Source organism: Poecile atricapillus, chromosome 3 (assembly GCF_030490865.1).
Source record: "Poecile atricapillus isolate bPoeAtr1 chromosome 3, bPoeAtr1.hap1, whole genome shotgun sequence".
NCBI lineage: Eukaryota > Metazoa > Chordata > Aves > Passeriformes > Paridae > Poecile > Poecile atricapillus.
The window spans coordinates 71,890,478-71,915,120 of NC_081251.1; the positions used below are offsets into that span (position 1 = coordinate 71,890,478).

Sequence of the window (24,643 nt, forward strand, 5' to 3'; positions counted from 1 at the left end):
CAGTCACACTGCTCCTCCTTCAGCCCTTATCCATGGGTAAGGAACTGAAGCAGGGCAGGCAGGATTCAGTTGCACAGCAAGACTGAGTCAAGCTGGGACCCAAGTGCAGGTTTTAGCTGTTTGTACAGTTCACCTATTTTTCCCATTCATACTGAAAAGAGCTACATGTTGCTGTCAGACTTTAGTCTTGAATACATCTTTAGACTGTTTTCAAAAGGCATAACAAACTACCCCAAGCAGACGAATTACTGCTGTCAGCAGCACAATAATAGTCACACACATGGTTTCTTTCTCCTTTCCTCTCCTCCACTCCCCATGAAGAAATTTCTAAAATGTTGTGCACTGCACAGAATGCAAACAGACATTGGGTTAGTTAAAAACATACTTCTCTTTATTTGAAAGTTTTATATTCACAGATAACAGGCAGCCAATACATTGCATAGTATACCTTTTTTTAAAAGTATGCTTATTATCAAATATGTCAGAAAAAGGATGGTTACTGGCTCTAACTTCCCACAAGAAACAGTGAAGTTAATGGAACAATAAATTAAAGGAGTAGTAGTAGTCCACATTACATATAAAATAGATGTTAACAGATACAAACATAGCATGAATGATGACAGATTCAGTTTCCCTTCTCCTTAGAAATTCAGTGTCGTATTAGAGTGGTTTCCTAAGCTGAGTTTTTATTAAAATGCAGTAGTGGTCTGAAACACAAAAGTCACACGATTTTTCAAGTTGAATGGGAATGCCTTCAAGAAACCTTGCTAGTGGGAATGGGGCTGCTGTTCCCCTGCCCCTGTGATGCTCGGGTCCTATTCCTGATGTTGAGCCCTTGCTATTGCAAGGAGCCAGACTTGGTTCTTCAGCCGTAGCTGATCCTGGCTCTAAGGCACTTCTAGGGCCTATCAACTCTTTACATTGCAGGCACTAAGTATTCAAAGGAAAAATTCCACAGGGTGGGAGAGTGGGGTGTTATGCAACCTTAGTGTACTGGCCATCATCTCTGGGACTGTCCTCATAGACCTATATAAATGCTCCTTGCTGGAAATGCAGTATCTGGGCCCTCTGTGGGGTTGAAGCCCAGGGAGCTTCTGTGGGTGCTAAAGAAAAACAGTTTTAAGAGATGTATCTTGTCAGTGTGCTCTCTTTCCTGTTTACCTGAACTCATGTGGGTTTCCACGAGTGCTTTCTGGCAGGCAGGTTTTGCTGTGGAGCTGGTCCTGTGCGTGGGCTGAATGTCAGGGTGCCACCTGCACTTGTCTCCTGCCTTGAGCTGGAGGCAAACACCTTGTTCATCTGTTCAGGGGAGCTTCAGAAAGTGTCAGAGCTATGTTGGGGAGGTAGGGATTGAACAGGGACATGAAGAGATAAGCTTTTCAAGCAGAACAGCAAGAGCTCTCCATTAGGGAACCAAGTAGCAGAGTCCATGCAAGCTGGAGCTCCAAGTGTCTTTACCACAACATGGATGCTGGCCCATTTATTACCCAATGAGAAAAGTAAACCATGCTCTGAACTACAGGGCTGTAATTCAACCCTGAGGATCTGATGACTATAGAAACCACCTGAGCTCTGCTGCCCTGGTTTGACAACCATATGTTCCCAGAGGCAATTATAATCCTGTTGTATGTCTCAGCTGCCTGGCACTTTTTTCCTCCCTCCTTCCATACTTAACACTGAGGTAGAAGTTTCAACTAGCATTAAAACACACAAGAAATGAACAGGATCTTAGTGGGAAAATAGTCCAATGACCTTCAAAATTTGCAAAAATATAACGTGGCTATTAAATGAGTAACAGAAGTAGAAGAGTAATTCTAAAAATGTCAGAAAAACAGTATCAAAAAAGTACAGTACAGAGAGAGTTGCAAGACATTTTGTACTGTATTTTTAAAAATTAAGAGGTTTGGTTTTTTTTAAATTCTCTTTCTGCAACAGAATTTTTTATACTGGTATCAAAGTAGAAGTACACATGAATTTTTGAATACATTAACTCTTTTGAACAATTATCCCATTGGCTTCAGTTGAGTATTGCTTTTATTTCCTATAAAAATACATGTTTAACTACGAGTGTGTATATATTGACATACGTGTCTTGCAATAAGACCTGCATTCCTTCTGAAGCTCACAAGGAAGATCAAAGTAATGGCAGTAATCTTTACAACAAGACTTAAATGACTTATTGTTCATAAAATATTTAAATTTAAGCAACACAAATCACCAACATAGGATTTTTTTAATTTTTTTTTTTTTGCTTTACAACCCCTGTAATACTAAAGAAAGTTTATATTAATAGCTAAATAAATTGAGTTAAACTACTCCTGTAGGGGCTGCTTTTAGTTACATCCACTGTACTTAATACCACAGAGCAAATGAGGTCCAAATTTCAGTTGAAAGAACATGGTTAGCTTGAATTTCACCCTATTGATTTAATTATTGGCAGGAATGTGAAAATACATTCAGTGTAAGAAAGCTGTTAAAGCCAAAGGAGGAAAAAAAAAGTTATTATTCTTAGAGCTATTTTCCAAGAAATACTAGATGTTCCAGCTTTAAAGCTGCATTTTTAAATCGGGGGAAAAAAAAACATGAGTAGGGGAAGACAGTGTTTATGAGCCTTCAAGGAGAACACTTCACTGACATTAAAGGCAACTTTGCAGACTCACTTGAAATGTATCAATTTGTAATCTACACATTTACAGGAGCTGCTCTGCTCTGAAAGCTGTTTCCCAATCTGTGCCAAAACATGTGAGGCTGCGTAGCATACTTCTGATGATAGACCTCCAGGCTCTGTTTCTCCATAATTGATTTAGTTATTAGTTATGCAGGGGAGAGAAGAGATCCCTGAGGCTTAGTAAAACAGTATTCAGTTACTAAAAGCAGCCCTTTGTGAATTAATGTCATCCTACCAGCTCTTTCTGCTCATTATTCCTTCAAGTCTTGTTTTCCTGGACACCAGCTGTCACAGAGGAAGTCTCCAGCCTTTTCTTCTCCTGCCTCCTTGGCTGACTGAAGTTGCACCAGCACGGTCTGGAGTGTCTCCTTCACCACCTGGATCTCCCTCTGCAGAGACTGTGCAAGCTTTATTAAGGAATAATCTATAGGTGATTGGCAGTAGCTTTTCTCTTTCCAAGTTATTAAGTACATTCTTGTTCTGCTGTTCACAACAGATGGCCATGGCTATCTAATTGTAGCTTCAAATTCTTCCAAATTGTTTGGATTAAATATTAATACATTTCTCACACTTGCTAGCAAAAGAAAAATGCAGGCAAACTCAAGTTCTCGAGTAGCATTATTTAGCAGTTTAAAAAAGGGAGGGGATGGGGGATACTGCTTGGATATTGCTCTCATGGGAAGGAAGGAGACAAAAAATATTGTGTACTATGGAGGCACCAGCATTACGTGTGAGTTCCCTGATGCATGGAGGGTGGACTTTAATACCAGAGACACAGAGCTGGGTGGATCAGATCCCAGGTGAAGGCAGCAGGAGCAGCCTGAAACAAATGCCAAGTGACCACAGCTTGTGTGACATTAGTGAGCTCAACAACGCATGCTATGCAAGGTGGGGTGGGAATCTAGGTAAGGAGCAAAATTAGCTTACAGCAGAGAAAGTTTTTCTGCTACACTTACCTCCAGAAAGCTTTCATGTTAGCTAAATTATCATTATAATTATAGTGCAGAACACACAAATATAAACTATACAAGACTCCACAGGGAATGCTTTGAACAAATTGAAAAGCAAGAGGGCAGTAACAAGGTTGTACTGTTGTGCATTAAAAGGAAGAAGGCCACCTGAGAAGTATCCAATAAATAGTATAAAATGCTTCATTTGGTTAAGAAAGAGGTTTCTGCACTTTATTTTCCCCTATCTAGTTCAGGGTTCCTGCAATGAATTCAGGGAGAAACTGATGGTTAGTGGCTCAGCCTCTGAAAGAGACCTTCCACTTCCCTCTTTCCCCAGCTCCACAATGACGAGAGGGCAGATACCACGTGGTGACAACAAGGGGCGCAGCAGGACTGGCAGATGAAGGCAGGACATTCACAGAGACAGCAGCAACTCCTGACACATGCACAAGCCTTTAAGTGGCTAGGCTTCCTTGGCAGAACAGCTTTTTGTGCTATGACTGGTAATAGGTCTGTACTACCAATATACTGTCCTTTCTGCTGATAATCATAAATCAGCAACACTATCCATTGCTGGAAGAAGTGCAAGGACTGGGTGTAGCTCAATGAGACAACCAATTTTATCCTCTCTTCTACAGCTTATTCTGTGTGAAGAAGAAAGCAAGCAGAGGTGAGGCAGAGCCTGCTGAAATGGTAAATCAATGACCAAGTCTATGAACAAACCCTAGGGCTCATCCCATCCCCACTGAGGCCTCCTGGACAGGTATGGCTGAAGGGCAAAACCCCAAAAGACAGAAATTGGTTCACCTCACTTCAAGGGAAGTGAAACAGGATAACACTGAAACAACTCAGTTTCAAAAGTACAACACACAGAAAGGACAATGCACAAGGACAGTCTTTGTCCTTTGCAGAGCTCATACATTAGGAAATGTTGTTTTACTTGACCCCAATGTCAATGCAATGTCAAGAAAAAAAGATGGCCTCAGGTTATGTGACTGTAAAAACTAAGCTTCTACTTTTGAAAAATTATGACTGGACCATGGTAAAGCTATACCAAGCATGGCTCTCTCAGGCAGCCATTATTATGTCTTTGAAAAGTCTTGGCTGCTTTTGATTCTGTTATCAATTCCTCAAAATTTCATCTTTGTGTATTTACATGCATTTGCTGTGATGTTTTGCTCTTAATATGTTCATGCATATTTCTAATTTCTGGACAGCTCTGTTAATCTAAAGGGTTTCTGTCTCTGATTACAAGTAGAAGCAGTACACACAAAGCTTCTCCTATCCCAGGATCACAAAGCACTGTACAAGGACAAATTAATTATGCTTTGCATCTTCTCTGAAGTAAGAAATATTATTATTCTCTTCTAAATCCTGGATTCTCCACCCCTCTGCAACTTAATCATGAGGCTCTGCTGAAAACCTAACTGGTAAACATAAATTCTGTAGTCCATGAACACCATAACCCTTCTGAAGTTTAATTAATTCTCATGCGTAGTCTCTGACTACATGCTGTTATTTGTAATATTCCAGGCAACTACAAAATTCTTTTCAGGTAGAGAGAAAAAGCAAAACTGAAATGTTTCAGTGACAGTGGAGGAGAGATCTTAAAGGATGGAAGAAAATGAGGAAGACAGGAAAAAAAACAACTGTTAACCAACAGAAAGATGGAGCAGCAAAAAAAGATGACTGCATAGTCTAAGTACAGCAAGTTCCAATAACCTCATAAATAACACCACAATCGTATGTAGACAAGTAAATGAGCCTTTATGGCTAAGACAAATATATGGTATATGGCTGAGTATGGAATTTCTATCATCTCTAACACACAGCTTATATCTGGATAAACAGCTTCACCCATTTTAAAAATACAAATAAACAGTTTTGGATGGGTCCATATGCAAATGTGTCCTTCATGTTTAAATTGTCTATCCAGCGCTGCAAATATTGAGCCATTATCCAAGGAAGGAGTTAAAACAAGTTCCAACTAAGAATATTTTCTGGTTCTGCTCTCTTCCTCTGAAAACTGAAAAAATCTCCACAATGTCAAATAAGCAGTAAATTAAAGTACTTGGGAACAAATACAACCCATATTCACAAAAACACAACCCATATTCAACAATGCTGTAGGCTGAACATTGTCTTGCTGGAAGCTTTTCACCTATTTGACTTTGTCTCTTTGAAAAACTTGAGCATCATCTCAGAGCCCACGATTTGCAAGCAGATAAAAAGCAGATCAAATTACTGTAGAGACACTTAAGTTTTGGAAAAAATTGGATCATTTTGTTCAAATGCAGCTTCTGATCTCTCAGCCCAGATGTTTAGGGAAAAGAGACAAAAAGTAGATACTATCAATCAGTTGCCTTCCTATAGGAAAGGTTAGAAAGTAAGAGTACATATTATAAAATAAAACACATTGGAAGGACAATGAAGGACAACTACTGCCCTGAGATAAGGGCCAATGGGATTTTGGAAAGTAACTGCATTGTTTGATGCAATTACTTGCATCAAAGTAATGCAATGAAGAAGAAGAAGTTCTTGAAGAACAGAAATAATCAGAAAGAGGTTTTTGGTTGGGTCTTTTCTTGTTTTTAACCTGGTTAACTATTCTGCTTGTTTCCAAAAGCCAAACAGTGGCTGCAGACAGAAGCTCAGCTCAATGTCCCGCCACTTAACTGCAAGTGTCACTCCCAAGCCCAGGCACCAGCACCCACAGAGGGGCTAAGCCAGCTGCAAAGAAGCTCTGCAGAAAAGGCCCTTGAGGTCATGGTGGACAGTACACTGCACATACACCAGCAATGTGTCTTGGGGCAAATGTGCCCCCCAGCCTCCCAGGCTGGATTAACAAAAACACAGCCAGCTGGCAGAGGGAGATGATCCTCCCCCTCTAACCAGCACTGCTAAGGTCCCATCTGGATGTTGTGGGTTCCACAATAAAAGAGAATGATTTATTGGAATGACTCCAGCATGGGACTGGTTTAATGGACTTGGGTATCCATCACATGAGGAGATGCTGGGAGAGCTGGGACTCCTCAACCTGAAGAAAAGAAGGCTTGCAGGATACTACCACTGGTATAAATAGCTGAAAGTCAGGAATGAAGAAAAGGGAGACAGACTCTTCTGACTTTTTTCTTGCTCACTGACAGAACAAGAAGTAACAGGGAGAAATTACAAAATAGGAAATTGAATCAGAATTCACTAAAACATTCTGTTTGTTTAAAGGTGGTCAAGCACTGGCCTATATTGCACTATCAGGTTGTGGAGTGCCCATCCTTGGGGATATTCAAAATTGGACTGGACAAAACATCCTGGACAACTTTCTCTAGGTGACCCTGCTTGAGCAGGGAGTTGGACCAGATGATTTCAGAAGGTCACTTCAAACTAAACAGTTCTTTGACTGTGTGTGCTACATGCCAAAGGACCAGTGAAGAGCCAAGACAATTCAATAAGTCTTTTGAATGATGGGTTTTGGCCTTTTTGAAGAGCACTCTTGGGAGCAAGGGAAAGACACTAAGCAAGTCCCTGCTGTTTCTGTGAGACCTGTGTGGTGTCACAGCAAGAGAGAAAAATGGCTTTTGGAAATCTACCACTTCTCCTCACAAGATACAGGGCTATTTGCAGTAGTGCAACCAATTAAAATTTTCTCAATCACCCCCCTGATTACTGTTGCCCTCCTTCACATCCTTGAATGTTATTTCTACAAAATTAGTACCCCTGCCATGCAAAACCCAAAATACTCACCCAAAAACTACTAAACAAAAAAAACCGCAACAGAATGACTGCTACATATTGAAAAATGGAACCCTTCAGTGGTCTGAATATCAGCTACTTCCAAATTGCTTGTTCCAGCAGAAAATAGAAGGCAAAGAAGTTGCAGCACCTGAGTGGAAATACACTGACCTACCCTCTATCCCAGCATAAACTATAAAAGTAGAACTATGTTCTCTGTGTCACACACAGTGGGAAGGGCTCACCCTCCTGTCATCTAAAATAAAACCAAAGAGGGTGCCATTGCCACCTCTAACACTTGGAGGATCCCAAAATCTCTTACAGGTTAACCTGGAGTGAGACTCCTCACTGAGCTACAGCCAGGGCTCAATTTTACATGAATCTCTTGAAAACCCGCTCTGGTGTAAAGCAAGACTTGTATGGGAGCCGGCTGCAGGATAAAGGTGAAGGGTTAGCAAAGTGACCTGCAACATTTAATGAATATTTAGGCACAAAATTCTGCTTTCAAAATAACTGATTAAAATGCCCATTTTAGGGCAAGGAAAGAAGATTGTTTTTGTAGTAATAGCACATGTTTTCTTCCAACAAAGCATTTCCACCAAGAGGAACTATTACATGCATTCAAATTGTCTATCAAAATGTAACTACTAATTAAGAACAAAAAATGACTGTGAAATTGCAATATAGACTCCATTTAATTTTAGTGGGAATTCCAGGCCTTTACTGTCAGGAAAGTAACACCTCTCATCAGCTCTGCAGACACCAGAACGAGTCACCTCTCATCCTTTGGTTTTCCCAATTAATGATGTGGACTGTTTTCATACACTCATTAATGATCAACCATAATAGAATATTTTGTAAGTTTATTTGGTTATACTACATAGAATTTAGCAAATATGTCATAGTGCTACAGAGAACTCTAACATCCAGTCCCATGCCCCTATTGTTTGATGCTTTTTATACAGAAGGGCAGTTTAGTGGTTTTTGTGAAAGATTTCAACAATAAATTAGAACTGCAAGTGGGTCTCTGCCTATACTCAGGGCCAAGACATATCACTGGATTTCTCCTTTGTTCAGGTCATGCTGGCACTTACAATGAGCAGCGTGGTTGATTTAAGTGTGCTGTGCCATCAAAACATAGAATGAAAAACAATGACATCTGGGTTTTTTCTTCTAATACGAACTTAATTATTAATCAATGCTATGACACACACTAAACATTGGCAAATGGCTCAAGAGCAGCAGGAATTTCTTTTTCTCAGTGGAGTCTTTGGAAGTCTTTTAATAATCAGACCACAGGACTAATTTATATCTGCGCAGCCCCCAGTTAGATATTTGACCTAATATATTTTGTAACATTTATGTGTAAAGCAGTTTTTTGGGAGGAATATGGGAAGGATGAAAATAACCAGTGAATGGACTTGGAAAAATTTATCCTGCTTTCATTACTATTTCAGGTCTTTAAGCTCCTGTTCTCAGGAGTTCTACAGATTTTTAATGTAAGACTGCATGATTGCCCAGTATCTGTGTTAGGAAATTGTTTTATCTAAGATCAAATAAATTACAACAACAGATTCATCTATTAAATAAATTCTTCTGCCGAGGCTAATTGTTGTCTCTAATCTTAGTGCTAGTTCCTGCAATACAGGCAAGTTACCAATGAGTGAAAGCTAATTTTATAGGCACTGCACAGTCCTTATATAAAAAAAAAAGCCAAAACAATCTACAGGTCTGTAGCACTCTGGTAGCTATTTTTCTAATTCCTTTTTGAAGTACAGCACAGTGATTACATGTACCAGATGGTAACATTTTATGCACATTGACCTGGACTACCTCTGAAATAGCAACTGAATGTTAATGAGGGGTAGCTGAATTGCTGAACTGCTTCTTTGTACATCCCTATGTTTTAAACATGGTTTCTTATTTTGTGACTGATGGTCTTGCTAAGACCAGGATATCACACACTGTGCATTTCTGTATTTAGATAACATGTGTTGAATTTCACTGATAGAGGAAGTCAGATCTCTATCAGAAAACTGTGGCTTAAAATGAGACTAATCTACAACTCTCCTGAAATTTCCAATTACTAATTTTATTTTTTTTAACTAACTCTTGCAGTCTCAACAGCTGTGAAGAAATAGGCACGCTCCATAGAATGTAAGAAACACTACTATTTCGCACATATGTAGTGTATTATCTTCTGGAACCAAAACCACAGTTTTCCAGCTTATTTCACCTTAGCTAGAAAAGTATAACTATGATCAGATGTGACTGTTCAGTTTGAATATTAACTTAAGCCCCCTGCAAAGAACCTGTAACTACAGCCCTCAGTGTTCTTCTGTAAGGGCCACTGAGAAAGCTCATTTGAGAGTAAATATACGTAAGGGAGAAAGGAATTGGATGCTCTGCACACACACACACACACATCCATACAGCTCTGAAAAGAATGCATTGGGGAAACACAACTGCAACCAAGCATGAACACTGCAAATATAATAAAAAGAATGTTGAATAATCTTTCTGTATATTGCATGTATTTGGAAATGCTTAAACAAGACACATTTAAAGTACTGACAAATGACTGACTGGATTTCTTTCCTCTGATGCAAATCCCCTTCCCCTAGCACCATCCTTCCTTCCCTCTGCCCCTCACACTTTATTCTTCTTTTACCTTTAAAGAAATCAAGTTTCTAGAATTGGAATTTTGCAATGACTTGCCATAGATGCCAAATTACTTAAAACACCGTGCTATTTCCACACACTATTTATTCTCTTTTCTCTAAACTATCCTCTACAGGACTGTCCACCTTCTCTTAGCAGGAAGTGAATCCTTTCTATACCATTGTCACCCCTAGTCACCTTCAGATGTCTCCCAGGGCTCCTCTGCTAATCTCTGCACCTTGAATATATTTATTTTTCTTCATGATCCTCTCGACTGCCATCTCTTCTCTACTAAAACTTAACAAGCTCAGTACTCTCATCTTCCTCAGCTTCACTGGTTCTTACTTTCCTTACCCTTTCTTAGAAGAACAAAATCTCTTATTATAGCTATATTCCTATAACTTTCTTATAAGAATTTTTTTTTCCTGTGGAAGTTACAAATGAAACAAAACTTTGTGCTCCTAAATTTTGAGAAATGGCCAAGGAATTCTTCATAAAGGTTAAGCAATCTTCAGAAAAACTGACAAATAAAGCACAGAAAGATGTAAGTGTGCATAAGACAATATCTCATCTGGTTACTTCTATTGGAGTGTTAGAGGCAGATTAAAATGTGTAGGATGCCACACGATGCATCTGTTGCCCATTATTTTTTGAAAGAAAAATCCCCAAACTACAGGTGACAATACACAAAGTCTGAGTCATACATAAAGTAGCATCAAATTCAGTTAAATCATGTTGGGAAATGCAGGTGCATAGACACTCATACCCATGCAGCTTTTGGCGCACTACATATTTAATTATATGAGCATTACAAGCAAAAGGATTTTAACAGCAAAATAAAGGCTTTGCAGTGCCCAATCTTAATTTACAAAGAGCTAACTTCTATTTAAATCAATTAAAGCTGGATCAGACCACAGTTAAAATGCACTATAGGAGAACTAGCTACACAAAAATGTCCATGTCAGCAAGACAATGATTTCTCCCATTCTTAATGTACCTAACCTACACTAAGAACCAGCATTCCATGTGAGCCTGAAAGGCAAGTATCTGATGTGCATACTTACCCAGATTGATATGTATCTATAGCTATAGCAAAAAGGATATGAATAACTCCTTCATCAACTCTGCAGGCGGAACTTTGCAATTGATCTTCCAGATGCACCAATTTCTCACTTATTGCTTCACATTTTTCTCCCAACTCTGCAGAAAATATGAAGAACTCCTACAGAAAGTTGAAAAATAAAAGAGAGCATGTTTGCTGCTGACTGCACTTTTCTACATCAAATTTGCATCAAATTAAAGAGAAAATAAAATATTAGTAAGGGGATATGATACTTTGCAGTGCAAAGACATTGCCTTAAAGCAGATTCCCATTAGAGAGACAAAAAGCTCTATATAATAAATTGGTGATTAATATGAAATGGAATGAGCTTGTGGTCTCAGTCTTCTTCCCAGCAGAAAAGAGTCACGATCTTACTTTCAGCAGATGATTAAAGGGGTGTGAAGACAACTACCCTGAGCTGCTCTCCTTCTTCCCTGTTGTCTCATCACAGCAGGGGAGGGAAGTCTCATGCTAACCACCCATTAAGGTACCCAAATTATAAGTAGTTCATGTAAATATGATTTACACTTTTAGGTCATGTAAATATTTCAAGCAGCAACATTTTGGTAACACAAAAAATGTACTTATATTTTTGAAGAAAAATCTGGCTAGAGTACTTAGGGACTTTGCTCAAGCAATCAAAGAAAATGCATCAAAGTCTTTGAGATTACAAGACGAAACTGCACTTTTTTTACTGAGTTATCATTAAATAAGACTAAATTTTCAAAAATAATACTTCTCTACTTAGAACTTACACAGGCAAATACTTTTTCTATTTTAAATTGAGTATTTTAAACCAGTTTCAAAGTCCTTCTCATAAGTTTTTCCAGATACGTTGCACAAGGATAACTGCTATTTTTTATATTTTGCATTGAGTAGTACTTTGAGAAATGACCCAAATAAGCAGCAAATATGAGAAGAGGGGGGGAAAAAAATCAATCAATTTGTGCAGCTCTGAGACAAGCCTTTCCTCTCCCTCCCATGGCACCATAGTGCTGTCTACAGTAATGACAGGGGTTATTTGTAAAAAAAGATTATGGTGCCAGGATGAACTTCTACTGGAACCATGTTTTAAAAAAAAAAAAAAAAAAAAGAGTAATTCATCAGCTGGAATCCAGAAAACTTGATTGTTGCTAGACAATCACTAGACCTAGTCTGTGCACTCATTAATAAAGCCAGCTTCTAATGTGGCCGTATATTAGCTGCAGAAAATTTTTCTCCTCAAAGAAAAAAGTACTTGGGGTCCTTTGTACTTATCTGTTGCTATAAGACATCAGTGGTTGCTTAAGAGAAATCAAACCTTCAGTCAAAGGCCTTCCAAAGAAATCACGCTAGTGCTTTTTTGAATGCTGCCCATTGTGAGACAATTTGAGTTTTGGTGAACACATTTACCAGATCTCAGTTGTGTGCTATCCTTTCACTTTGCATCACACAGTACATTGCATACATGGAGTCGAATGCCAGAAGAGCTCTGCTTGCTGGCACATCCTCTGTTATGGCACAGAGCTTTACCTTTCTGCTTTCCATGGGCCTTTCCCGGACTTGGCTATCCAGCAGATCCCACTGGGACCAGCTGCAGCTCAGTCCCTGGATGAGGTTGGTTAAGAGGTTGTGTTGCAAACCCCTGCAGCTCAGACACAGAGGAGCAGTGGCTGAGTCCTTGGCTCTGTGCACAGACCAGAGATACTGTCGCCCTGAAAACTCAGCTTCTGAGCTTGCTGACATGGTTTTCTAAGGACTTTCCCAGGACAGTAACTATAAACATAGATATGTGTACATTCTTTCTGTTACACGTCCTGTGATGGGCATCTCTCATGGCCAGTGCAGTGAGAAAGTGTTATCCTGACCATCCAATCCCTGGCCGTGGTCAGAAGCCCATAAATCCTGGGAGGAAAAATAAACTCTGCTCTTCTTTTCACCACACCTTGACCTGTGTCCATGTGATCTATTCATCTTCAGCGGTAACATCTGGTGAACCCCGACATGTCTTGCACGTGACTGACAGGGTACTGTCTAGCCTGTGGCTATGGATGGTTTTGGGATCTCTCTTACGGAGGGCCTGGTTCTGGAAAAATGGCATGCAGTGCTTGATCAGAGAGGGATTGATGTTCAGAAATTGGTGGGTGTCGTTACTTGGTTGCGTCCCTACTTGGGACTGACCATGGCGCAATTATCCCCCTTGTTTGGTCTCTTAAAGGGGGACTCTGATTTAAAGTCACCTCGGACACTGACCCCAGAGGTGCAGCAGGTGCTGAAGGAGGTTCAGCGAGCGGTTTCCGCTCGTCAGGTTCATCGCATTGACCCTTCCATTGATGTCGCTGTGTTCATTGTTACTCCAGATTTGCATCCTGCGGGTATCATTGGCCAGTGGAATGATGAGTGGTCTGATCCCTTGTATATCCTAGAATGGGTTTTCCTGCCCCATCAGCCGCAGAAGATGGCAACGGCGATGTTTGAGCTGATAGCTCATTTGATAATTAAATGCTGACAACAGTGTTTACAATTGATGGGTGCAGATCCTGCAAAGACTGTGCTCCCGGTACTGCAGGAGGACTTTGACTGGAGCTTTGCAAACAGTATTTCCATGCAAAGTGCTCTAGAGAACTTTTCTGGGCAGATCACTTACCATCTGCCCAGTCATAAGTTGCTGCAAGTGGCAAACTTCACAAAACTTTCTTTGCAGCCCAAATATAGTCAGGAGCCTGTGCAAGGCCCCACTGTCTTTACTGATGGTTCGGGGAGGACTGGAAAGGCCATTGCTACCTGGAAGGAAGGATCTGAGTGGCAAGTCTTGGAGAGTCGTGAGACTGGGTCAGCCCAATTGGTGGAATTACGGGCTGCCGTCATGGCATTTCAGAAGTTTTCCCAGGAACCTTTCAATTTGGTCACGGATTCCACCTATGTGGCCGGTATAGCCCAGCGGTTGGGTCATTCAGTCTTGAAGGAGGTCAGCAATCCTGCCTTGTTCCATTTACTGAAGGCCCTGTGGAGTGCCATTCAGGCCCGGGTACATCCATATTACGTTCTGCATGTGCGGAGTCACACCAATTTGCCAGGGTTTATTGCAGAGGGTAACGCAAGGGCTGACAAATTGGCTAACCCTGCGTGGGTTGCACCTCAGCCTGATACACTCAGCCAGGCCAAGGCGTCGCATGGATTCTTCCATCAGAATGCACATACTTTGCAGAAACAGTTTCAGCTGATGCCAGCTGAGGCCCATGACATCGTTGAGTCTTGTGACGATTGTCATGCGCTTGCTGCACCTTTGCTGGCAGGGGTAAACCCCAGGGGCCTTCGGGCCTTGGAGCTTTGGCAGACAGATGTCACTCAGGTTGCCGAGTTCGGCCGGCTTCGGTATGTGCACGTCAGTGTGGACTTTCTCCTCTGCCATGTGGGCTTCTGCTCACACAGGAGAAAAAGCCTACGATGTCATTGCCCACTGGAAGCAGGCCTTTGCTGTTTTGGGCGTGCCTTCTGCTGTGAAGACCGATAATGGTCCTGCTTACACCTCTCAGAATGTGTGGCAGTTCCTGCAGTTGTGGGGTGTGTCACACAAGTTTGGTATCCCTCATTCTCCGACAGGTCAGGCTATCGTAGAACACGCTCACGGTACGCTGAAGCGAGTTCTGCAGAAGCAGAAATGGGGAATGCAGGGCGAGACCCCGCACAGTAGGTTGGGGAAAGCTTTATATACCCTCAATCACCTCACAGTGCCTCAGAACTCCAGTAACCCGGTCATGTTGAACCATCACCTTTCTTTGCGGGCTTCGGATGAGATGCCTCAGCCTCAGGCAAAGGTTAGAGTGAGGAATCTGGTCACAAAACAGTGGGAGGGTCCCTATTACCTCACTGCTTCGGGGCGAGGGTATGCTTGTGTATCCACAGATACTGGGGTATGCTGGGTACCTGCGAAGTGTGTTCGTCCTGACCTACAACCACAGAGGCAGAATTCGACCGGCGAGCGGGCTGGAGACCATGACCAAATTGGAAGTGATCGGATGGGTGGGTCATCGGATGAGGTCTCAGATCTAGATGACGTGCGTGCTCACCCCGATGGCCCATCCACAAGCAGGTGTTGATGTTGGACAACTGTGTAATTTACTTTTGAGTTTTGTTGTTTTTCTGGTTTTTTTGGGTTTTTTTGTAATAACGAAAGGGTGAGATATCACTCTGAAATTACAGCCTTCTGATTGTATAGAGTATTGTATTTTCCTGTTATTTATCTTTTGATTGTTTATAATGTTTCCAGTTTCTTTGTTAATTTTTCTTTTTTCTTTTCTTTTTGTTAAACCAAAAAGGGTGAGATGTCGCCCTGAAAACTCAGCTTCTGAGCTTGCTTACATGGTTTTCTAAGGACTTTCCCAGGACAGTAACTATAAACATAGATATGTGTACATTCTTTCTGTTACACGTCTTGTGATGGGCATCTCTCATGGCCAGTGCAGTGAGAAAGTGTTATCCTGACCATCCAATCCCTGGCCGTGGTAAGAAGCCTATAAATCCTGGGAGGAAAAATAAACTCGGCTCTTTCTTTTCACCACACCTCGACCTGTGTCCGTGTGATCTGTTCATCTTCAGCGGTAACAAGATACCACTTCCAGGCACTACCAAACCTATGAACCTACAGCAGCACTCCACAGAATGTATGGATATGAAAAAAACCCCATTGTTTCTAAAGTAAGAACATGGGAGGTGAAAAGAAACATTCTCCTTGCAGCAACTAGGAATGTCTTTTTCTGAAGACCAGTGACAGAAGATGAGGAAAAAGTCTTCCATCCAGCTATTAAACTATTATTCAGCATACCAGCAGGACTCCAGGTGCTGTAATGGAGTGGGACAACCCAGGCCATTTGTATCAGTAGAAAGCTCTTAGGTAACCATTCTGTGACGTGCATGCAAGAACAGATGACAACTGTCCAAGAGAATTTAGGGCTCAGGCTAGAAAAAAATCAGTAAATTGAAAAAATCCAAACAAGTACTCTGAAAGCACATCTAGAATTATGACCACGTAGAGAAAGCTCCACATATGAAAAAATGAGGGGTATTCTTCCTGAATGATCATATTTTGGGTACATAATGCACTGCCTAAAAATATAATAAAATCCTGTTTACTTTGGAAATTAAGGTAAAGGAACAATAAATGTTAGACAGAATAACCAATTATTACAACAATATTGGGAGGCAGGGAAATCAGATAGTGCAAAGGTCAAATCAAACTTTTTTAGGTCTTGAAACACTTGAAACCAATTAAATCTAAATGGCTATGGTTACACTTCAGAATAAGCAAAATAGCTCTGTAAGACTGAGGTTATATTTAATTAGTCTTTAAATCCTAATAATGCAGCTTAATTTCTCTTTATTACAGCCATGATAGTGTATGAATGAACTATTTCTGCACCTACATAACCCAGCTGCCTTTTTAGTTGAAATGAGAAGTTCCTCCTACACCTTAGACAAGCATCAACTCCCAGGAATTTACTTGCAGGTGTCACATGAAAAATGTAAGAGAACCATCATATAAATTGTAATTTCCCAGAATTTATATAAATAAATATGGAAATGGAAGAAACATACAGTGCTCTCAAAAATACACAACAACAATTCTAAATATTCAACGAATTCCACAGCTTCTGCCTCCAGGCCCTCATTTAAAAAAGGTTTGATAGCCCAGAGAAGTAGATAGAAAAGGTTTCTCTTAGTGCTTTTCATGCCTGGTAACATCATTGGTAGCATTTCTATTTGACATTTGTCTATGTAGGCAGGAAAACCCCTGTCAGTGATACACAAACTATTCAGAACAGCTCACGGTTGGAAAGTGGCACTTTACACTGATCAGCAATATCTCTGAGAGGAAAGTGGACTCTGCCTCAAGCTCAACTTATTCATAAAATACAACTAATCCAAGCTTGTAGGTTATGTCAATGCTACAAGATGCTGTAAGCCTGAAGACTTTGGTTATTTTTGCTCTAGTGGCATTTTTAGGAAGCAGCTGGGAGAGATTGCAGGATTCAGGAGAGAGCTGAAATGCAATATTGCTTTATGGATTTTTCTGTGAACAGGGAATGTAGCTGGCTGGGATTTTTTTCCCCTCTAAATCCTTAAGCAGGTGAAAACAGCACAAATATGGCTGTGATTTAAGGCACAATTCTTCTGGCTTCTCAAACAAAGCAGAAATTCTCATTCTTTCCCAAAGATGTGAAAGTCTGATGCAAGAAATGGTAAAAACAGACAACATTCCAGCCAATGCACTGCTGTAACATCCGCAAATTGCATCAAGAGTGGAGGGAATGGCTTTCACTTTCATCTTCTGCATTTTGTTTTACCCTTTTACATATAATTATAGCCACCTATGAGCAATAGCTCCTTGACAGCATTATTTGAAGAAAATGTTTGATCAGCTTTTCCAGTGCAAACACCTCCTATGCTCTTCCATCTAGCTTAGTAATTTTACATAGAAGAATTGGTATTGTAGTAGCTAGATTAATTTAATTCTGTTTTGGATTAGAGTCTTTGGTGGTTGTGCTGAGAAGGAGAATTCCAAGATATATCCTTAAAATTCATTCTTCCTACAAAGGAATACCCTTTGTAAAAGGGTATTGCCTTACTTCCAAGCAGCAGTATCATAATCCAAATAAAATAGAAACTTTAGAACACCTTCTGCAAAGACAGATTTCTTTCATCTGCACTAAACAATCTCTCACTTATAATAGTCAAAATAACTCAAAGTAACATAAATAACAACTACAAAAAGTTGCCCTTCCAGGCAGATACTTCACATTATGGCACAAGGTTTAGAACAGTGATCTACACTTGGCAGAAGTGTTGCATGTTTACCCTCGACCCTTGCAGTAGTTAAAGGCAATTGGCACTTGGAACTCCAGAATGTTAGACCATGACATATCTCAGACAATTACTAGAAACAAACCATCCATATTTGTCCTGCTTGAGCAGATGCTTCAGTAACATGCAGGCTAAGTGCGCATACCCTGAGACAAATGAGCTGCACGGCCATGAGGTGACCACAGAGCAGGGAAGGAAGAAACAGAAGAATTTGTTCCTGCTCTGCATCCCAGATTTCCTGCCCCATGTGCATTGTCCTGGGCATTGTCCTGTTGTAGATGAGGAAGGCCACTGAGGACAATGCATTTTACTCATGACCAACACCACCATGGCAAGGCTGCCCAGGAAGCATCCAGGGACCACCAAAGCCTGCTCTGCAACTTGCAGTGTGACCAAGCTGTGACTGTCCTCATGGCTCTTAGCAGCTGACATGGGATCTGGTGGTTCTGACTGCAGGGTACAGACTGCTCCAGGGCTAAAGGACCCTTGCAGTGAGCAGGTTTTCTTCTGGCTACAAACCAAGATGGTTACATTCTGGTTTACCCTTATGTGCCACATAAAAATAACTCCTATATATCACTATGTTATATGTGGTTGAAGACTTTGACTTTCAACCAGACTAGGATCTTTAAACCTTTTACTTCCATTCCTTTCCTTCTTTGCTTCACCATGTTCCTGTCTTCTAGACTAGAGGGAGGTTTCCAGACTAGAGCCACAGACCTCTGGAAGCTTTGGCATTTTCAGCTAAGCACCGTAATCATTTCTGTCCTACAACTGACATTCCCAGTAATGAGGCTGCAAACGACATTTGCCCTTTCTTCCAATACAATGAAGGTAATGAGTCCCGCTATATTTGTAGCCCACTAGAAACCTAGATTCTTCTTCTGCAGTATTGTCAACTTAGCTGCTATTTATCATCTGTATACATAAATCCGACTCTCCCTCAAATGTAATTTGCACCTGTCTTTCAACATATCCCTTCTTATTGATTTCTGACTATTCTTTCAATCTATCAAGACCATTTGGAACTCTAATCCTAATTGAAATTCTGTTGACTGGCACATTAACTCCTGGCCTACCTCCTTTTTAAAGGCAAACACAAAGTCTGCCTTTACTGATTTGCTGGGACTTCAAGCTTCCACTAGGAGTTTTCAAAGGAGCTTGTTAATGGTTTGGAGATTGTTTTTCTTGGCTCCTATGTGCTCAGGAGAAATTTCATCAGTCTAGCCTGACTTGAGTACATCTCATTTGCCTTTGGGTCTTTTACTGCATTTGCCTCTTGCTACCCTGTAGTGAATCCTAGGAGCACTACATAATTGGACATAGTTTATAATCTTTAAAAAAAGACCAAAAGCAGAGAGAATAAGGAAGGAAAAAAATTCTGATCTCATTTGTTTTCTCATTCACTTTTCTTGTTAGAAGACACACGTTTTCTTTTACCTTTCCCTTGTATCCAGCTTATCCCTGAACTCTCTTGCCATTTCACATCTTCTGTTTCATGTAGCTTAGTGTGCTCAGGGGTCTTGCTGCTTCACACTTAGACAGTGCAATACCCTTCTAGGCTCATTCTTACTAACACTTTTTTCCTTTCCTTGTCAAAACTTTTGGGCCACCGAAAAACTGCTGACACAGATATGTAGTCTGTGACTGTGTTTGCACTTTTCTGCACCAAAAGAAGATGTAGCTGTACTATAAACCTAATGTCTTCTGGACACTACCAAAGAATATCTGCTGATTCCTTCTACAGTGTGTCCCACAGAAAATGCCCTGTTGCTTCCCTGATTTTGTTTAGCTGAGCCTTTCTTTCATGGAGGTAGCTATCTAACTTTTCTCAGAAGAGGGATCAAAGTTGTTTCCCAATTGCTTTTTGCTCTTATCACGTTCCACTTATAGACTATTTGCTTGTTCCATCAGTGTGGTTATATATATTTAGGAGACTTTAGCACTACAGCACACTCCCCACCTTCTCATATGCAACAATTTAGGCATAAAGCCTTCCAGCCAGCTGTGACCGATCTCTTTCCCACCATCACACACTTTTTCCCACACTCCCTTTGTTTGCACTGATCCCCCTCCCTTCTCCACATGGGAGTGTTAAATGACTCATCAGAATTACAGTCTGACGTTGGCAAGTCTTCCCTTTGTGTATCTTCCATTACAGCTACAGAGGAGTGTCCCTGGAAAATCATCTCTGCAGGAATAGAGTTTTTCACTGCCTTCCAGCACCCTGCTGTGGCCTGACAGCAGTCTTCCTATTCTCATCCCTAGTAGACTGAAGATCTTCCCTAATTGCAGACTTTCTAAAATGAGAGCACACTACTGCACTGGCTCATTTAATTACACTGGGACAATTCCAGCTCCTGCTGCGGGAGGATGAGGCTATTTACTGACTAACCAATAAAAATTCACAGTGGGTCAGGACGTGGAAAAAGAAACAAAGTACCAAACTGTTTTCCTGTGTCCACACCCTGCTGTGCAAGGAGTCACTATAGCTGGGTTTCATTTATAGGTGGTTCCTAGTATTGTTCATTCCCATCTCTGCTCCCAAGTCAGTAAGATGCAACAATCTGGAATGACTAACTGGGTGCTCTCCTGCAGGCAGTGGGGGAGACTGACCAGCGCAAATTAGGGGACCAGAGCACCAAAGATACATTTAGGCAAAACCTTGACGTGGTACAGGCTGCTAACACTTTCACAGAGCTTTGTGGAGAGCTCTCTAAAAGTCTTCATCAGTCCAGCTGTGGCAGTGTGGTAGGGCCTGGCCTACTAGCATGTTTCGTTTCCTTTTATTTCTATCATTGCTTTATATTCTCTTGATGTACTTTTGTCCCTCTCCATCAAAACTTCAAAAGTCTCTCTGCTTCTGAGGACTCTAAGATATTAAGCTCTTGGTGTACTCATCTATAGTAGCAGCCCTGTTTTCCTGTGAACTCTGGTACCCTCAGTATTTTGCCCTGATGGCAGTAGGGCTTTCTGCTGCCTTTATCCCATGGGTTTTCCTGTCCCTATTTCATGTCATGCATGGACACAAGCAGCCACACAGTTTATCTATAATTCACGGCAAAGTTCACTGATCAGAAAGGCCATCTGCATTTTCTGTACAGTTCACCTTCACTCTAAAGGCTTCCTGTTTTTATTTATGCTGAACTCACACACAGCCAAGCAGTCAATCCTAGGTGTGCCTTCATGTCCCAGACTCCTTGAACACAAAGTCAACAATCTGAGCTTGGTGCTGCAATTAATTATCTTTATTGGATCATTCCAGCTGCTCCAGAGTCTTTAGATTCACTGGTGGGAATCTAACGAAACGTCTCATGTGAATAGTTACCCTAAATTTTAATATTTATTTATTGAATATTTGCCTGGTTTGGAGCACTTGTCAGTTGTACTTGACAGGACGCAGGTATGTTGTTATGGAAGGGGAACTGGGGGTTACTTGTCCATGCAATTTACTTGCTGGCTGGACACAATGATTGGATACTAAATTTCCTTACAATGTAAGTTGCAACCCAAGGCATACTGATACAAAAATGGACCAGACTGAAACAGCACAGCTCTTAGAAGCAGCTCTCCTTACACATATATTACCTAAACTTTTAGTTTGTAGGTAGACAGATTTTTGTATATAAGCAGGTTTTTCTCATAGGCCATATATCTTATGTTACTCAATCATCCCAGCTTTCTTAAATACATGGACTAGGTTCTGAGAGTTTTTTTAATGAAAATGGTGTAAAATTACAAACATCCAATGATTTAATTTAGATGAAATTCCTGTTACCATGTATTCTGCTGCAGTATGCTTGTATGCTTTTACACTTCAAAAATAAATTCAAAGGTATTTTTAGTGGTACACAAGAAAACAGGCTAAGCATCACAATTTTCTTCCATTCCTAAGCATCATGACAGTGCTACAGTGGGGCTGGCTAAATATTACTGGTTCTTCTTTTCCCCAGTGTGTTCATCCTGTTGTTGGCATGTGTTAAAAAATACTAGCACAAGTTTTAACTATAAACTCCCTGAAATACTCAGCAATTACACCATTATCTTCAATGGAAAAAAAACCAACAACAACAACAAAAAAAAAACCAAAAAAACGAATGGGCCTACTCTAGTTGTGATTGTGTTGCTTTTCCAAGTGCTCACACACTATCTAGCAATTTTTAAGCAAACGTAGCACTATAAAAACAAGTGTCATTTGTTCTAATTGAGACAAAGAAAAGTCTGTACAATATCACCACTTTATACTGCCTAGGAAACACTTACCTCAGATAAATGACCCTCTGTTCCAAATGAAATATCTTCCATAACCTGTTAGAGATAAATTATTAAGTATATAGTAGACACATGCTATATAAACTGTATGATTTTAATGGAACTTATAAAAACCATATAGCACAATAAAAAGTTATGCTGAACAACTGCATCAATTTTCTTCACATGCATGAAAGATTTCAATTGAATTTGTAATGGGGCAGTGGCAGCCACCCAATGTTTAAAACTACATTTGAATATATTTTATTAAAGCCTGCTTTGGCTTCTCACTTAAAACCCACAAGGGATACCGCCTTTAAAACTGAAGGACTAACTATAGATTGAAACAAACTTTTCTATCAAGCTCTTGCAGATCTGTATGCCATTCAAGAGCCTACAGACTTTTTTTTTTTTTGTAAGAACCCTGTAAATGATTTTGGGCAGGGGAAATGAGAGACCCAATCAATGTTCCTATTGCTAACAAATGCTAACTGTAGTCAATTCTTCCTTCAAAATTTCCTTCATCTATGAAGTCTATATGAAATTAGCCGAAGTTTCATTGACTGGCTGAGGAGCAAAGAAATTTGATGTTAACATCACTGGGAAATCATTAATAGTGGTCATGCCTAACAGTGTTGTTGATAATAAGCTGAGATAGGGACACTGCTTTGGTATGCACAGACACAAACACATATATATACAGAAACCCATCTTTAATTCTTCAGAGGCTTAGAAGAAAATCAAGCCCAAATAGTCACAAAAAGTCAAACTACAACTGAAATGATGGGACACCCTAATTTCATCAACACAGCTATCAGCTGGAAAATACACACTTATATGAGAATTCATATATAGATACACATAATAAAAGTGCAAAATCATTAATCTGCCATACAATCACAATTGTTACTGGATACTGTTTTCAGCAATCTGAAAAAAAGTGTAAATTTCTCTCGCCTGCTATATTAATTTTCTGATGGTATTTTTACTGCCAAATTACATGTAAACATTAAGCTTACTGAGGTGCTACAATCCCTACCTAAGGAGCTAGCATTTTTACCAGCAGAACTCCACCCCGCTTCAGATGCAGCTGAGGGCCACTGTGCTGCACAGCTCCACACGTGGCTGTTCAGTCAGAGGATCTGACCATTGTGTACAAGCCAGCTGCCTCTTGCCACTGACATCCTTTTTTTAGCTTGGATCAATACAAGGAACACACAAACACTGACTTTCACTAATGCTTAATGCTGACATTTAAAACTAAGATTAAATTCAAAATTTCCAAATTATTTTCTAAGCTCCACAAATACAGCGTTTAATTAAAGCTCAAATGAATGCACAGTTTGTTTAGCTTTCAAAAGGCTTTGTCCTTTACACATTACACGTTTGCCTCCTGGACCACAGGCTATCCCAGTGCACAGTAATCAGTTACAGTCTGCTCACAAAGGCTTTCTTGGTGCTTGCTACCACTAAATTCTGAAAAATGTTGCATCGTGTTCTGTGATAACTTCTTCTTAATGGCACACACCACATTAAATATTATTTTTGTGATGGTCCATTTGGTATCATTTAGACCTCAGTAACTTTTAAAAATTTAATCACATGAATGCTTTACAATTATAGAACATTTTCCAAACACCAGAGTGATCTTCAACCAACCCCAGAACATCATCCCAGCTGGCCAAATTGAAATATGTAAAGAAGAGTAAAAGACAGCAGGCCTTATCCTTGTCCCTGTTCTCTACTTGTTTTGTGATGAAAAAGTGAGAATTTAACTACAAACAATTCTGATGGGACAACTATCAAAAATGCTGACTAACAGAAGTTAAAACTACTGAATTTTGGATTTTACCTTGTAACTTTAATCACCTCAATTTTCTTGAAATCTAGTAGGTGTTTCTTTCCTTCATAGTGATTAAGAGGGAGCACTGCACAGCAAGCCAGAGAGCAGAAGAAGAAAAAAGGATAGGTCAGGAACTCAAGCCTGCAGGGGCACACATACCCATGTTCATCAGGTTACTTGCTGTTAGGGAGGTCCCAGCACACACAAATCTCTCAGTTTAGTTATTCATTTAGTTATTTAACTAAATTAATAACTTTATTAGGCATAACTGGTGGTTCTGCTGTTTTTAAAAAGCTTTTATAAAAGCGCTTGCTTACACATACATTATCAAGAAGCAAAAAAAATAAAGCAAGATATTATAAGGAGTGGAAGAAGCAGGCATTAATGTCTAAAGAGAAATGATATGGTACTGCATATTTTAGAAATCACCCAGATATGCATATATGCAACCATGTAATAATGATCATTGCAATTTCCACCTCACTCAGTTTAAAAGCATGGAACATTTGTGGGATGAAAACTAAAACCCATCTTTAATTCTTTGGAGATTTAGAAGAAAATCAAGGCCAAATTGTCACAAAAAGTCAAACTACAACTGA

General features: G+C 40.2%; 1 protein-coding gene across 1 annotated transcript in view; it reads right to left on the minus strand.

Moving 5' to 3' along the window:
* Positions 1 to 384: 384 nt before the first annotated feature.
* DISC1 (DISC1 scaffold protein) overlaps positions 385 to 24,643 on the minus strand; it is a 201,008-nt gene continuing 176,749 nt past the window's right edge. Inside the window, 4 exon segments of the mRNA XM_058835575.1 lie at positions 385 to 2,969; positions 2,971 to 3,075; positions 11,120 to 11,230; positions 22,214 to 22,258. Of these exon segments, the coding sequence (XP_058691558.1) occupies positions 2,928 to 2,969; positions 2,971 to 3,075; positions 11,120 to 11,230; positions 22,214 to 22,258 (303 nt within the window). The 3' untranslated portion in view covers positions 385 to 2,927.